Below are 16,522 nucleotides of genomic sequence, written 5' to 3'. Positions count from 1 at the left end.
ATGCATTGACCTTTTTAAACAATATTTTATTTAAATTCAATTTGCCAACATATAGTGTAACACCCAGTGCTCATCCCATCAAGTGCCCTCCTTAGTGCCCATCACCCAGTTACCCCGTTTCCCCCCAACCTCCCCTTCTGCAGCCCTTTGTTTCCCAGAGTTAGGAGTCCCTTATGGTTTGTCTTCCTCTCTAATTTTTCCCCACTCAGTTTCCCTCCTTTGCCATATAGTCTCTTTCACTATTTCTTATATTCCACATATGAGTGAAACCATATGGTAATTGTGCATTGAGCTTTTGATCCAGTAACTCCATTCTAGGAATTCACCTTGAACAGACACCACCACCAATATGAAAATACATATGCATATGCATGGCAACATTGTTAACAAATACAAAATCCTGGAATCAAATGCCAAAATATAGAAGATGTGTTGAATAAACAATGGTATATATCCGCACAATCAAGCACAATGCAGCAAAAAAAAATCATGAGAGGCATTTCTAGGAGCTAACATGGAATAATTCCTAGGATATACCCTGGAACTTCCATGCAGCAAGAAAAAGCCCACAAAAACAAATCAACAAAAAAACCTTCCAAAGATAAAATTAAAAAAAAAAAAGAAACAGAAAGAAAAGTGCTTATAATACATGACACATGAAGGATTAACTTCTTTAATATTCAAAGAGTTCATACTGATCCATATGGAGAAAATTAATGATCCAATAGAAAGATGGGCAAAGGATAAAAACATAAAATTCATAGGAAAGCAGTAAATGGCTAATCAACCTATAAAAAGATAATAAGAGTATCAAAGCAACGAACTGTTAAGTGAAGAAAATCAAATACAAAAGAATGCTACCTTTCACGTAAGAAAGAAAGGTAAATAATAAAAAAAACTCATTTTGCAAAAGTATAAACCAGAAATGAATGAGACAGGTTATCCACAGGAAGTGGGCGAGAATACAGCAGAAAGGGGTGGGCTGGGGAGAAGGACAGTTCTCTGATGTACCTGTTTTCAGAGTCTCCTCTTGCTATAGTAATTAAGTCAACAAATGTCAGACTCAACTCTTTTAAAATCACAAAATTAGGGGAGGGGCAAGATGGCGGAAGAGCAGGGTCCCCAGGTCACCTGTCCCCACCAAATTACCTAGATAACCTTCAAACCATCCTGAAAATCTACAAATTCGGCCTGAGATGTAAAGAGAGACCAGCTGGAATGCTACAGTGAGAAGAGTTCGCGCTTCTATCAAGGTAGGAAGACGGGGAAAAAGAAATAAAGGAACAAAAGGCCTCCGAGGGGGAGGGGCCCCGCGAGGAGCCGGGCTGAGGCCGGGGCGAGTGTCCCCAGGACAGGAGAGCCCCGTCCCGGAGCAGCAGGAGCTGCACCAACCTTCCCGGGCGGGCGGAAAGGGGCTCGCAGGGAGGTGGAGCAGGACCCAGGAGGGCGGGGATGCCCTCGGGCTCCCTGGGACACTAACAGACACCTGCGCCCCGGGAGAGTGCGCCGAGCTCCCTAAGGGCTGCAGCGCGCACGGCGGGACCCGGAGCAGTTCGGAGGGACTCGGGCGGCGGCTCCGCGGAGGGGGCTGCGGGGCGGGAGCGCGAATCCCACAGCGCAGGCCCCGGAGCACAGGGCGCCGGGACACAGCCCAGGATCCGGCCTCCCCCGGGACAGGCAGAGGGTGGGAGGGCCCAGGACAGCAAGGACGCTCCTGCCCCGAGCTGAGCAGATCAGCGGCCCCGCCCCGGAGCCTCCAGGCCCTGCGGACGGAGAACCGAGAGCCCCGAGCCCCGTAGTTCCTGCGGAGGCTGAATCCAGGCTTCCAGAGTTGCCATAGCAACTGCGGCTGTTCCTCCTGGGGCCCCACGGGGTAAACAACCCCCGCTGAGCCCTGCAGCAGGCAGGGGCAGAGCAGCTCCCCCAAGTGCTAACACCTGAAAATCAGCGCAACAGGCCCCTCCCCCAGAAGACCAGCTAGAGGGACCAGTGATACTCCCCCGTGTTCCAATACAACTTGTTTTTGGCCACTCTGCACTGAGCAAAATGACTAGAAGGAAAACCTCACTTCAAAAGAAAGAATCAGAAACAGCCCTCTTTCCCACAGAGTTACAAAATCTGGATTACACTTCAATGTCAGAAAGCCAATTCAGAAGCACCATTATACAGCTACTGGTGGCTCTAGAAAAAAGCATTAAGGCCTCACGAGACTTCATGACTGCAGAATTTAGATCCAATCAGGCAGAAATTAAAAATCAATTGAATGAGATGCAATCCAAACTAGAAGTCCTAACGACGAGGGTTAACGAGGTGGAAGAACGAGTGAGTGACATAGAAGACAAGTTGATGGCAAAGAGGGAAACTGAGGAAAAAAGAGACAATCAATTAAGGGACCATGAAGACAGATTAAGGCAAATAAATGACAGTCTGAGGAAGAAAAACCTACGTTTAATTGGAGTTCCCGAGGGCGCCGAAAGGGACAGAGGGCCAGAATATGTATTTGAACAAATCATAGCTGAAAACTTTCCCAATCTGGGAAGGGAAACAGGCATTCAGATCCAGGAAATAGAGAGATCCCCCCCTAAAATCAATAAAAACCGTTCAACACCTCGACATCTAATAGTGAAGCTTGCAAATTCCAAAGATAAAGAGAAGATCCTTAAAGCAGCAAGAGACAAGAAGTCCCTGACTTTCATGGGGAGGAATATTAGGGTAACAGCAGACCTCTCCACAGAGACGTGGCAGGCCAGAAAGGGCTGGCAGGATATATTCAGGGTCCTAAATGAGAAGAACATGCAACCAAGAATACTTTATCCAGCAAGGCTCTCATTCAAAATGGAAGGAGAGATAAAGAGCTTCCAAGACAGGCAGGAACTGAAAGAATATGTGACCTCCAAACCAGCTCTGCAAGAAATTTTAAGGGGGACTCTTAAAACTCCCCTTTAAGAAGAAGTTCAAGTAACTCTGAACGTGAATGGGCTTAATGACCCCATCAAAAGGCGCAGAGTTTCAGACTGGATAAAAAAACAGGACCCATCTATTTGCTGTCTACAAGAGACTCATTTTAGACAGAAGGACACCTACAACCTGAAAATAAAAGGTTGGAGAACCATTTACCATTCAAATGGTTCTCAAAATATACCCTAAAAACTACAGAACACTTCTGAAAGAAATTGAGGAAGACACAAAGAGATGGAAAAATATTCCATGCTCATGGATTGGCAGAATTAATATTGTGAAAATGTCAATGTTACCCAGGGCAATTTACACGTTTAATGCAATCCCTATCAAAATACCATGGACTTTCTTCAGAGACTTAGAATAAATTATTTTAAGATTTGTGTGGAATCAGAAAGACCCCAAACAGCCAGGGGAATTTTAAAAAAAGAAAACCATATCTGGGGGCATCACAATGCCAGATTTCAGGTTGTACTACAAAGCTGTGTTCATCAAGACAGTGTGGTACTGGCACAAAAACAGACACATAGATCAATGGAACAGAACAGAGAACCCAGAAGTGGACCCTGAACTTTATGGTCAACTAATATACGATAAAGGAGGAAAGACGATCCACTGGAAGAAAGACAGTCTCTTCAATAAATGGTGCTGGGAAAATTGGACATCCACATGCAGAAGAATGAAACTGGACCACTCTCTTGCACCATACACAAAGATAAACTCAAAATAGATGAAAGATCTAAATGTGAGACAAGATTCCATCAAAATCCCAGAGAAGAACTCAGGCAACACCCTTTTTGAACTTGGCCACAGTAACCGGAGAAGGACAAACAGTGTATGTTCTCATTCATTTGGGGAATATGAATAATAGCGAAAGGGAATATAAGGGAAGGGAGAAGAAATGTGTGAGAAATATCAGAAAGGGAGACAGAACATAAAGACTTCTAACTCTGGGAAATGAACTAGGGGTGGTGGAGGGGGAGGAGGGTGGGGGGTGGGGGTGAATGGGTGACGGGCACTGAGGGGTACACTTGACGGGATGAGCACTGGGTGTTATTCTGTATGTTGGTAAATTGAACACAAATAAAAATTAATTTATAAAAAAAAATAAAAAAATAAAAAAATAAAATCACAAAATTATTACTTGGCATGATGTCTGCTATTTCTTGATTTTCAGATTCTGAATAGTTCATTTTTTTAATTCACCAGCTTTTCTGCAAATCTACCATGTGCAGAGTGCTAGGCTAAGTGCTACGAAACTGGGAAATAGATTAAGATACTGTAATTAACCTCAAATACTCTCTGTTCCAAATAATATCTTATATAGAAAACAAACCAAAATATTACAGATGTACAGAAAGTTGGAAGAAAAGCAAAAAAGAAGCAATTCTCAAAAGAAAACCAGAATTTTAAGTTATGAAAACAGTTTGCTGTTAAGTATACATCTTAATTCTAATTCATTGTTTATGCCATAGTTTCTCCTAAAAATAGTATCAGACGGGGCACCTTGGTGGCTCAGTCAGTTAAATGTCTGCCTTCCGCTTTGGTCATGATCCCCAGGTCCTGGGATCAAGCCCCACATCAGGCTCCCTGCTCAGCAGGAAGCCTGCTTCTCCTTCTACCCCTCCCCACTGTTCATACTTGCATGAGTACACTCTCTCTCTCTCTCTCTCAAATAAATAAATAAATAAATAAAATATTTTAAAAACTAAAAAATAAATTTAAAAATAACATAGAGACGTTAACATTAAAGAGAAAAGCATACTAGAATCATTAAAACAATGTTAAGGAATGTAAGTCAAGTAAAGAAGCAGAGAAACAGTTGCATGGGAAAGGAAGTTAGATAAATAAAAGCAACAATTTAGGGAAAAAAGTTATTGATGAACTACCAGAAGAGAAGGCAGAAAGGGAAAAGCACTAATTCACAGAGACCTTATAAAGTAATTAAAAAAAAAATAAAGGCAGATCAGTTCATCAATTGAATGTGTTGGCAGACATTGAAGAACCTGTTGCCATGACCTCGTGTAACACAAAATACAAGAAATGTCTGTATAGGTAAGCCTCTGGTAGGAGGGTTCTCAGTTACTTACAGCTGACAGCGTTTCCAACTGATACACAGTCTGTGAACCAGATTAGATATGACTGTTTCAAATGCCTTAACAATATAATTTTAGGGGATCCCTGGGTGGCGCAGCGGTTTGGCGTCTGCCTTTGGCCCAGGGTGCGATCCTGGAGACCCGGGATTGAGTCCCAGATCGGGCTCCCGGTGCATGGAGCCTGCTTCTCCCTCTGCCTGTGTCTCTGCCTCTCTCTCTCTCTCTCTCTCTCTCTCTCTCTCTCTCTCTGTGTGACTATCATAATATATATATATATATATATATATATATATATATATATATATATATATAATTTTATTAACCTAAGTAGTTCCATCAGTTGGAATTTAAAAGAAATAAAACAAGGTAAACAAACAAACAAACACCATCTGCATTTGTAGAAGCTAGACCTCTTGGGACTGCCCTCATATTCAGTAGATTTCAAATCTGAAGGAGGAAAGGAAAAATGACCGAAAAGCTGACTCTAACAGATCCAACAGACCCTAGGGTTCTGGTTGACAATGGACAGATGAGTTTGGAGGTCAAATAAAGTCCAGCCATCTGTTCAAAAATTGGCTAAAACGTGGGTCACAGATCCAGGATCAGAGCTAAAGACAAAGGAAAGCAGATGTTTGATGAAGTTATAAGACAAAATATGCGACTCTCTGGATCAGATTTTACATGTAATAAAAGTCTATGAAAACCAAATTATTTTTATTATCTTTAATAATATCCTGTTTTACTCTCATGATTCTAGGGAGTTTCATTCCAAGAAATGAGACGTGTATTTTCTATGTTGTTAGAATCATGGCTTTTACTTTTATATTTTATTACCATTTAAATTCTTACTACAAATATGCTAGATAATAACAAAATACCTGATGATTGTTTTAAACTATGGAAAATGGAGAAAAAAATAAACTATGGAAAGTGGTTAAGATAAGACTAAGCCAAAGTTTGCTGGGTCTTATTGTTAGTTACACTTTCCTGGATTTTTATTTTTATTTTTATTTTTATTTTTTATTTCTTTTATTTTTTATTTTTTTACTTTCCTGGATTTTTAAAAATACTCATATGCACCTAAAACTACTTGTTTCATGCTTAATAGAATAAGAGAAAAGTTCAAACCTAGTAATAATAAATTCAAAGAGAGAAACGAATGGAAAAAAGTGGGACCAGAAGGAGTAATGATATTATCTTTGCTATGTGAATAGAGAGATTTTTATTTTATTTTAAATGAGCAGGAATTAAGGAAAATCTATACCAAATCTACGGCAACATCCCCATTTTTGAATCACCAATTCACACAGCTGAGGGTTTCCGAGGTGGGCACAGATGACAGGTCTCACAGTGGCCAATCGAGGAAGAAGAAACCACTGAGCTTGCCTGTGCAAGTCTCAAAATACATGGACATCATCCATGTTTAAAAAAATAAAACGAAGGTTACAGGGTACTAAGGCAACCAATTTGCTGTAATCATGAAAGCGGAGCCATTGCTGCACAAAATACCTATCGGCCTTCTGGTCTGGTGGCTCTGAAGCAAAGCTCAACTCAGATGGTCTATTTTTTTAAAGAACTGGGAAGAGTTGAGTTAGTACTGGTCTTACATCCTAAATTCTCCTGCACTTTTTACATTGCTAGAACACAATATAATTCTAAAAATTTCTGTTTGCTTCTCGCTAGATCACATCTTTTCTTCTAAATTTCTAATTCCAGGCAATCATCAACTATTCTCCTCCCCTCTTGATCTCTACACCATCTTCAACCTTGCAAATGAGGTTACACTGTAAAACAGAGCCTCTCTCAACCCAGAAAACAGCCACCCAGGAAGTTTATGTATCTACAACTCGGCATCAAACAGAAGAAGTCAAAATGGCTAGCAGACAAATTCCACGTCTAATAGTCAGTACTTTCCTACATTTATTTTATATTCACTTCTGAATTATCTAATTTTGATAACTATTAGAAACAGCTGATTATTACATAGTCTGATATTTTGAAGAAATAGAAAGACTAGAGCAGACCTGACACTCAAAAAAAGCTGCCTGATATTGAAAGAGGCAAAGTCTGTGAGTCCAAAGACCTCACAACAGGCTGGTCTAGCACAAACGAAATGCCACTTGTTACTGCTATCGGCAGTTATTATCATAAACTCTGAAAATTGGGAAGGACCCTGGAAATCTGGTCACATCTCTTCTCATTGTAGGAACTTCTCCTACCTCATCCTACAGTGATGAGCCAGTCACTGTATGAACACAAGGGCTGTCTCATTGTCTTACAAAGAAGCCCATTCCATTTTGTAGAGCTTTTTTTTTTTTTTAGAAAATTTGTTCTTACGTCAAAAACTGCTTCCTGGTAACTTTGATTTCTTGATTTTGATTCATTTGTTCAGTGAGCACTTACAGAGTAGCTACTCTATGTAGTAGACAGTATTTCCATAAAGATAAAACACATCTGCCCTTCAGCCGTCTAGAGAGACAAAAACATGATCATGAATAAAAGCAAAGCACCAACTGCCTTTCCTTCCACAGTCTCCCTTTCTTCATTCCCAAGTCTCAGGACCACTTACCTGAATCACACCTCCCAAGAAGGAAACGGCTGCAGCAACACCAATCCTTTGCAGCTCGAAGTCCGACAAACCCAGAGTGCTTGTGTTACTCCGTGTGGTGAGGTTCCCACTGCTCAGTGGGACAAGCCGTTCCACTGCGTTGGCTGATATTAAGGATGTCAAGGCGAAGGTGCCTAAAAACGGGTGGTAGAGGGAGGGGGAGGGAGGGGGATCTTCTATTAGTAACTGATTTAATAGTAATGGTTGGATTCCACCATTAAAACTGAATCCATGATGTAAAACCAAAAAGATCTATAGGAACCACTCTTCTCAGAACCCCCAACTCATCCACCCTTCACTCTATTCCATGGGAGAAGTAGAAACTTTCCTGCAAAATGCATATTCCTTCAACACACAGCCACACTCATCTACTTGCTCTTCCCAGGCCATACACTTTCCCACCTCTCTACAGACTTGCATAGAGAATGTCCTCAGGGCAGGAATTAAGATCACTGCTTAGACTTGTAGGCAAGTCCTCTATTTATCAACAATGTGACTTAAAGCACATTACTCTGAATATGCATTATCTCATCTATAAACCAGGGGTAATGATATCTACCTTTAAGGGGTTGGGGGAAATATAAATGAGATGATAAATGTGAAAACCTCAGTTAGGCTCAGTGGTTAGCTGTTAGCTCTTCCACTTCACTTTTAGACCCCCACAACTCATTTCAGACTTCTGACTTTTAAAACTATAGGATAATAATATTTTTAAAAGATTTTATTCATTTATTTGAGAGAGAGAGAGAGAGAGAAACATATGAGCGGAGGGAGGGCCAGAAGAAGAGGGAGAAGCAGACTCTCTGCTAAGCAGGGAGCCTGACGTGGGGCTGGATCCCAGGACCCCGGGATCTTGACCTGAGCTGAATGAAGGCAGATACTTAACCTACTGAGCCACCCAGGTGCCCCTGTAGGATAATAAATTTATCTTGTTTCAAGCCACTAAGCTCCTGGCAACTTGTTACATTAGAAACAGGAAACGAGAGTATTCAATAATACAAACTGACCACTGAAGAAATACACATACTTAGAGGCTGAAACCTTAAGCACACAAAATAAATAGAAATGCCTCTACAGATATTTCTAGTTAAAAGTATTTTTATCATTATCACCTTAATATCTAAGATTAAGGTATCATTTTTGTGATAATAGTAACTAACTTATTATATCTTATATAACAAGTACTAAATGAGAAACAGTACATCAACTGTCTCATCTAATTCTCACTACAATCATATGAATTTTTTTTATTTCACTATCCAGAAAGCAGTGAATAGGCTTTCAAAATGTTGTCCAAAAAAAAAAAAAATTAAAAAAAAAAAACAACAAAATGTTGTCCAAGGTTGTGCAGATAGCAAACAACAAAGGAGACATACACCTAGAACCATCTAAAACCCAGGTTTTTAACCAGCTTGCTCTATTGTCACGGTGATACTTCACATTCTATTTAGTAATGCAGATGTAGGGCATTATGGAATCTAGCTTGGAAGAAACCTAAAAGATCATTTACTCCAAGTATCAATTACATAAAAAAAATGGTTTTCAATATTTGAGTAACTAAAAAAAAAATGAGTAACTAAATTCTAGATAGCCTTTTCTTTCCCTCAGAGCTCACTTTCCCTCACTTCATTGTAAATTCAGAATATATGTCCCTCTCTTATGACCTTTTAACAACTTAAAAGTGCAAAGAAAAAGATTCTATTTTAAAGAAAATAACCTTGATTACATAATAATTCAGCAATAAGTCACAGTATATATTGAGTAACTAAGGAACGGAAAGTTAAATGTCTTGCCCTAATATTTGCTGTGGTTTTCAGAAGTAAAGTTAGAATTGCTTTGGAAATGTAATCAGCAACTAATGAGCAGTTATTTAAAAAAAATGACTTATTTATTTTAGGAAGAGGGAGAGTGTGCATGCATGCACACATGAACATGGAGGGGAGGGGCAGAGAGAGAAAGTGTCTTAAGCAGTCTCCTGCTTAGCATGAAGCCCGGTGTGGGGCTTGATCTTATGACCTTGAAATCACAACCTGAGCTGAAACCAAGAGTCAGAAGCTTAACCAACTATACCACCCAGGCAGCCCTCTACTGAGCACTTCTAAGTCCCTTTCATTAGTAACATGAGAAGCATAAATATAGACAGAAATTATTACCTGTGGCAACATGACGTCCCATTCCAAATATGGCATAAATGATGGCAGGAAATAGAGACCCATATAAACCGAACACTGGGTGCACAGATGAGAGAATCGCAAAGGCCAACCCTGTCAAGCAGACCCAGGTAATTAGGACCATCTTACAATTCCAAAGTTTGTTTGTTTATTTATTTTTATTTAAAATTCAATTTGCCAACATATAACACCCAGTGCTCATCCCAACAACTCCAAAATTTAGTCTACTACAAAGTAGAATGGATATTGGGTTTTTTTAATTACAAAAGAACCTATGACCTAATTATTCTACTTGCTCAATGAAATTCTAACATTACTATCCTAAATAACAGGAAAGTCTCTCATTTAGTTCATATTTAAATTTCAATTCTAAAAACCATTATTTTTGGACCACTACCGTCCCTCTTGGTCACAGAGATGTCTGCAAGAAAACATTGGTTCAGAGAGTCTTTCTGGTAACAGTGATAACATCAGAAGCAAAATATCTCCACTCACACTTCGAGAAGCATTTCTACATTTTTGTATCATTTTACTGGCACAGTAATAAATAATAAATAATCCCACAGCATCTGTGGGAGAGGTAGGATTACCAGCATTACTGCTGATGTTGAAAAAAAGATGAAAAGTTCAGGAAGGCTGGGCAAGAAGGACACACACTCAAGGCTGCCTGGTTGGCCACTGGCTGGCTGGCCTTAGACTGTACAGGATGGCAGGGCTACGTGTGAGCCTATGCACTTCCCATACTGGACCCAGCCTATTTCAGATACAGTTTCTTAGAGTGAAAAAAATTAACTTTGTTTAGTCAAAGAGTAAGTAAGGAGTAACCCTTCGATGTTCATTTTTATTCCTCGTACACACTACTGCCTATATCATTTGTATGTTATATACACATAGAAAATCTTCTTAAAAAAATAAAATAAAATTTTCTTAGACATGTCCAAACAACCACTAACTAGAGGTTTAAATGTGACCACAATACATGCGAGCATGAGTTCATTACAATGATCTTGCTTGTGGCCAGTCCTTGGCATTAAACAGCTAGTTAAGCTAGGTTCTGATACATCCATTCAAGTCTACACAACATATTGAGAGACATGTGATTGAACATAATGCACTTTACAAGGTACAAAGAGATCTGAGGAAGGAGGTGGCATCAGAATCTAGATTATCTCAATATGAGGTTAATTCATTATTCACACTGTGGAGCCTGACAATACGGTTCCTAGATCAATATATATATATATTTTTTTTTTTACTGCTTAACATTCACTGTTTTAAGTGTAATTTCTTTTTAAATAAGTAAACTGTTGTAGCTATACATCAAATATTTTTTCAAACACAACCGGGCATTTTAGCTTTAATTAAAAACCATAGAAGTTCTCCCCGTGACTGTCCCTTTTTATTTTCAAAAACCTGTCTGGATTGATACTTAGCTACAATGTATTCCTAAATGTTTGGTGAAAATAAATAAAACGTGGTTATAGAAGAGTCAGTGGCAGAGACTGTTCTAGAATTCCATACACGCAGGATGAGAGGCGGCATTCTGGTTGTTGGGAAGGACAATGTTGAGCATTTCCCTGCCCCACCAGCAAGCCCCTCCTGGCATTTATAGCTTATGCAACCTTGTAAAAAGTGTACATCAGCCACACAGAAAGCTAGAAAATAACTTTTCATTTTCAGAATCAGTTACCTGAAAAAAATTACCTGACGAGAGACTGACCGCTGAGTGTTCCCAAGTAAGAAAGAAAACGTGGCCCCCATTTCAGAAGACCACCCAAATCTACCAAATCAATGATGGGGGCAAAGGGAAATTGTATGCAGCCTCTTTAACAAAGCATCTTCGATAAATTATATGCACGCTAAGTTTTGATAAATGTGAGAGACATCAACAGGACAGGAGCTGCCCCATTTGGATACATTTTTATTTTATCTGCAACAGAAAATGTATAGACAGAGCCAGAAGCAGTGGGATCCTCACCTCTTGCCTTGTGAATAGCTACCTCTTTTTCTGTTTCCTTTATTATGATAAAAGTCCTTTCTCTCTCTCCCCCCCCCCCCCCGTTTCCCTCTCCCTCTCTCTCTGACTCTTTAATCCCCCGCAAATCTATGTATAGTAAAATCAGTTCAAAAACAGAGTTTCTTCAGATTTTATACTCTTATCAAATTAAAATGTATTCACATCGTGTAAAGCATGTTGAACCCAAGTCTTTAAGAGATCTCTAAACCAAAAATGTAAAATATTACTTCAGTAGATTCCTCTGCAAAAACAACCTCAAAAACCAGAAATCCTGTAGACACTTCCTTCATCTCATCCCACACTGATGCTGAGCTTTCCCTTCAAGCAGCAGTGTTTCACCCTCAGCCAGAATCTGTTTCTCTGCGAAGACGGCCATGAACAATGGCCAAAATAAAAGAGGAATGGATGAATGCAGATAAACGGTGCTTTAAGGTGTCAAATACTCCTTCCACAAATAAGAACCAGAAAACCCAAGCCATCCTCTCCCCATACATCTCCAAAAAGCACAGAGGGCTGGATAAAGTGTTCATATTCTGATTCATTTATTATTCTGGGTCATAAAATAAGCCACAGACATATTTTCAGCCATGCACACTCACACAGCTAAAATATGGTAAATATTTCATTTATTTTATATGGTAAAGCACCATATTAAAAATATGGTGAAATAATTTTCACCAAAAAATGGTGAAAATACTAACTAGTTTCAGTCACTTACAAATTACCAGCATTATCTACACTCTTCTCCCCCCTTTTTTCTTTTAAGATTTTATTTATTTATTCATGAGAGACACAGAGAGAGGGAGGCAGAGACATAGAGGGAGAAGCGGGCTCCATGCAGGAAGCCCGATGTGGGACTCGATCCTGGGACTCCAGGATCATGCCCTGGACCAAAGGCAGATGCTCAACTGCTAAGCCACCCAGGGATCCCTCTTCTCCCCTTTGGATACATTAAGAGCAAGATCACAACCCTCTAACTCTATTTTGGGGAGGAAATACTGCAAATGCTAACAGATACTTGTATTACCTAATCTAACCTAAGTTAGAGGAGAAGCAAGACAACAAAAAGAAGCATCAAGAAATAAAAACACAGTAAGTATCAGGCCAAAGGGTACCAAAAGGGGGTAGGGCGGAAACAGAGCAAAAGGGGAGGGGGGCGGGGGGAGAGAGAGAGATTGAGATTGGAGGAGGGAGCCCAAACCCCAAGGTCTTTAGAGAGCTGATCATTTTTAAAGATCAAAAATCATATATCAGTAATGCAAGTCTGATATAACCACAGAAGAATGGCCACTTTCTGAAGGCTCTGAAGGATGCAGTTTTTAAGAAAACTTGTTTTGTAGGTATAGTGATGGTTACTAGGGCACAGAAACAGAACCGATGCCTTCTTGCCACATCAACTTCACCGGTAGTTTCGGGGCTTGTGAACACTACCAAACATTCGAGGGGCCCTGAGCACGAAGCCCAACATTTCCCACCATTCGCCTTGGCCCTCCCACCCAGACAGGCTGCAGTGCGCAAGGCTGCCCTAAACACTGGGCCTGACCCCTGAGCGAGGAGCACGAAAGCAGGTAGGTCTCTGCCTCTGCTCCTCCCGGAAGCTCTTGGCTGAAATGGCTAGAAAGCCACACAGCACCTGGGGAGGAAGAGAACTGTGTAGCACAGAGAAAATGATGCTTAATACTTTAAAATACAGATTTCTATTTCCATGTCAGCCGTGTTATCTGGATAATACAAGACAGAGATTATTCAGAAAAATCAGAGAAACCTGGAACTGCAAAAAGATCATGTCTAGAAATTAAGAAATGTGTTGGAAGCTGGGGGTGGGTGCAGGGGTTACACACGGGGAGACACTCTGTTGGAGACTCTATGTGTGGTTGGCTTAGTGACCTCACCTGTTCATTCTGAGGTCAGGCAGCTAGGACTCAGCAGCACAGGTTTTACTCCCCTTAGAACTGTGGTCAACGTCTTTTAACTCTGTGAATCGAGTTTCTATGAGAACTAATATCACTGAATTGTCTCATTAATCTCTCCAACTTCTAGTACACAGGAAAGAAAATATTTGCACAAGTATCAAGAAGACTGAACCCAGGCTGACGGGCTCATGCAGAGACCCTAGCAGCTCCTGGCCCCTGCACCCAGCCTGGATCTAACTGAAGCTGGTGCCTTTTTACTCAGCACTTTGTGCAAATTAGAGAAAGGTGCTCCCTGCTGGGTGATCAACCTCACCTTACTTTTTTTTTTTTTTAAGATTTTTATTTATTTATTCATTCATGAGAGACACAGGGAGAGAGAGAGAGAGGCAGAGACACAGGCAGAGGGAGAAGCAGGATCCATGCAGGGAGCCTGACATGGGACTATCTCAGGTCTCTAGGATCAGGCCCCAGGCTGAAGGCGGTGCTAAACTGCTGAGCCACCCGGGCTGCCCTCAACCCCACCTTATTTGTGACCTGTGACTGAGGAACTGTCCTGTCCCTCAGAAAAGCATGGATACCTTTAGCTAGTCTTCTGCAAAGAAAAAAAAAGGGGAAGCTTTTAGTTTAGTCCCTCTCAGAACCCTGCTAAAGCACCGTATTCAATTTGTTTTAAGTTGCCAAGCAGAAAGCAAACATTACTTTTCAATTCTAAATGTCAGGCCCAGAGATGACTTGCTGAATCCGGAGATGATAAAAGAGGAACTCTAGGGTCTGAGATATTTATTTTAAAACCAAAGCCGAGATCCTTATCCTAATAAGTCATACCACTTAATAAATTATAGCATTATCCAAATGGCACCCCCTTTCCCCCAGTAAGGATAGTTCCTAGGAGTAAAAGCCAACAACAAAAGCTTAATTATTTCTTATGAACGTCTGGGGGGGTTGGGATAGGAGGTAGCAGAGTGATGTCATGAATACTGAGCATTAGAAATATTTTTGTGTGCTTTTCAGAACTTAGCCCAGAATCGCTAAAGATAGAAGCTCTTAAATGTTCTCATTCCAAAGAGTAAGGACTAAGCACCATAATCCCATGAGTGTAAGAGAAAGTGTTCAGAATTTAGAGAAAGCACTAACGATAAGACTCAAAGAAAAGAAGCAAAAAGCTCCAATCCTCTGCTGCATTCCTTAATCACCGATTTGAGGTTCTTATGTCTAGCCTTTTTAATGAAAATGCAAGGACAGCTTGTACGGACAAAGGAAATGGAGGCCAAGGTGATCCTGAGGTACTTTTTCAGGTTAACAGCTAAAAAGGAGAAATTGCTACCTAATGAAATGAGGTGTCATGTGGTTCTGTTCTCCTCCCTTCCCTCCCTCACTGTCTCTCTTAACCCCCATCTCTCTCCTCCCCACCTCTCCTTTCCTCCTTCTCTATTTTTTTAGAGATTGTATTTACTTAAAGATCTTATTTATTTGAGAGAACGACAGGGAGAGCACGAGCCCAGGGGAGGGGTGGAGGGAGAGGAAGAAGCAGACTCCCCGCCGAGCAGGGAGCCCACACAGGCTCAACGTGGGCCTCGATCCCAGGACCCCGAGATCATTACCTGAGAGGAAGGCAGACACTTAACCGACCGAGCCACCCAGGCACCCCTCTCTTTCTCTATTTTTAAGATAATCTCGTATTTTCTGATTCAGAGAAGGTGGTAGAAACATCCGGAATCAAGACATTGGGACACTGGGAAGATAAGAAAATTGAATCCCTACAAATGGCCTATCAGCTACACATTTTAGTTCCTCTTCAAAATGAAGTCATTTGTCCCAGGGGTAGAAGCAAAATTGGTACATTTATAAATCGAATAAGGAAAACTAACTTAAAGTATGTGGCCATACACACACACACACACACACACACACACACACACACACACACCAAATCAGGACTCAAACGCAGTGTGGGATGTTTCTGGGCCGAACAGAGAGAATTTGCACGTCACACAGACCACCAACATTTAGGTCCTCAAGAGAAGCAAAGCCTAGTTGTGCCTTCGCTCCATCCATGGATTCTAAAAGGGGAAACCTCTGGGTCCTTACAAATCTAAGTTGACTAGTTACCACTGACACCTACGTACTGCTGAGAATATTGACTTCTCAATTTTAGATAGAACCTTCATTTGTAGGGCAAACTACATGGACAGCTACCCCACGCTGACCAAAGACACCACCACAGTTTGAATTGAATTCTTCCTGAGTCAGATTTCACTGCCAAGGAGGTACGTATGGAGCCCCCCCAAAGCCTCAGTATCTCTGTCCCTCCTCTACTCCTGCAGGATGGAATCCCTGTCTGCAACATGGGAATAATGTCACCACCTGCCCTCTGGCTGAACAGGTCATTAGTTTCTGTGATAAAACATTTGCTGTTTTCAGCCACCCATCTCCAGTCTCCCTTCTTTTGGTAGCAGGACACCAATTTCCTTCAGGAAGTCCCTCCTCCCACCCAAAGAGCAAGGGCTGAGAAAGGGCAGTTGACCTCTGCCCCAAGCTCATGGCTCAGCCTGGCCAATTGGGGATTTGCATTCCCTTCACCAAAGCATCTGGTTTAGAGAAGGACATGGGATGTATGTATGTTTTATGAAATTCCATTACATCTTTATTGGAACTCATTATTAAATGAATAATAATTACTTAAGAATGTATAGCTGACACTGTGTATTAAAATACCTCGTGTAGTAATTAAATATGGAAATGACCTGAGTTGTCGTCAA

At 40.9% G+C, this 16,522-nt stretch overlaps 1 protein-coding gene across 1 annotated transcript in view; it reads right to left on the bottom strand.

Moving 5' to 3' along the window:
• The window catches only part of SLC26A7 (solute carrier family 26 member 7), a 119,044-nt gene that overhangs the window by 82,637 nt on the left and 19,885 nt on the right, over positions 1–16,522 (bottom strand). Inside the window, exons 3-4 of the mRNA XM_055303297.1 lie at positions 9,816–9,926; positions 7,624–7,796 (exon numbers count right to left, since the gene is read on the bottom strand). Coding sequence (XP_055159272.1) covers positions 7,624–7,796; positions 9,816–9,926 — 284 coding nt within the window. The remainder of the gene's footprint in view (positions 1–7,623; positions 7,797–9,815; positions 9,927–16,522) is intronic.

This window comes from Nyctereutes procyonoides, unplaced genomic scaffold, assembly GCF_905146905.1.
Source record: "Nyctereutes procyonoides isolate TBG_1078 unplaced genomic scaffold, NYPRO_anot_genome, whole genome shotgun sequence".
In the NCBI taxonomy this organism is placed as follows: Eukaryota; Metazoa; Chordata; class Mammalia; order Carnivora; family Canidae; genus Nyctereutes; species Nyctereutes procyonoides.
The sequence above is the reverse complement of the archived record's forward strand: the minus strand, read 5'-3'. Positions and strand labels throughout refer to the sequence as shown.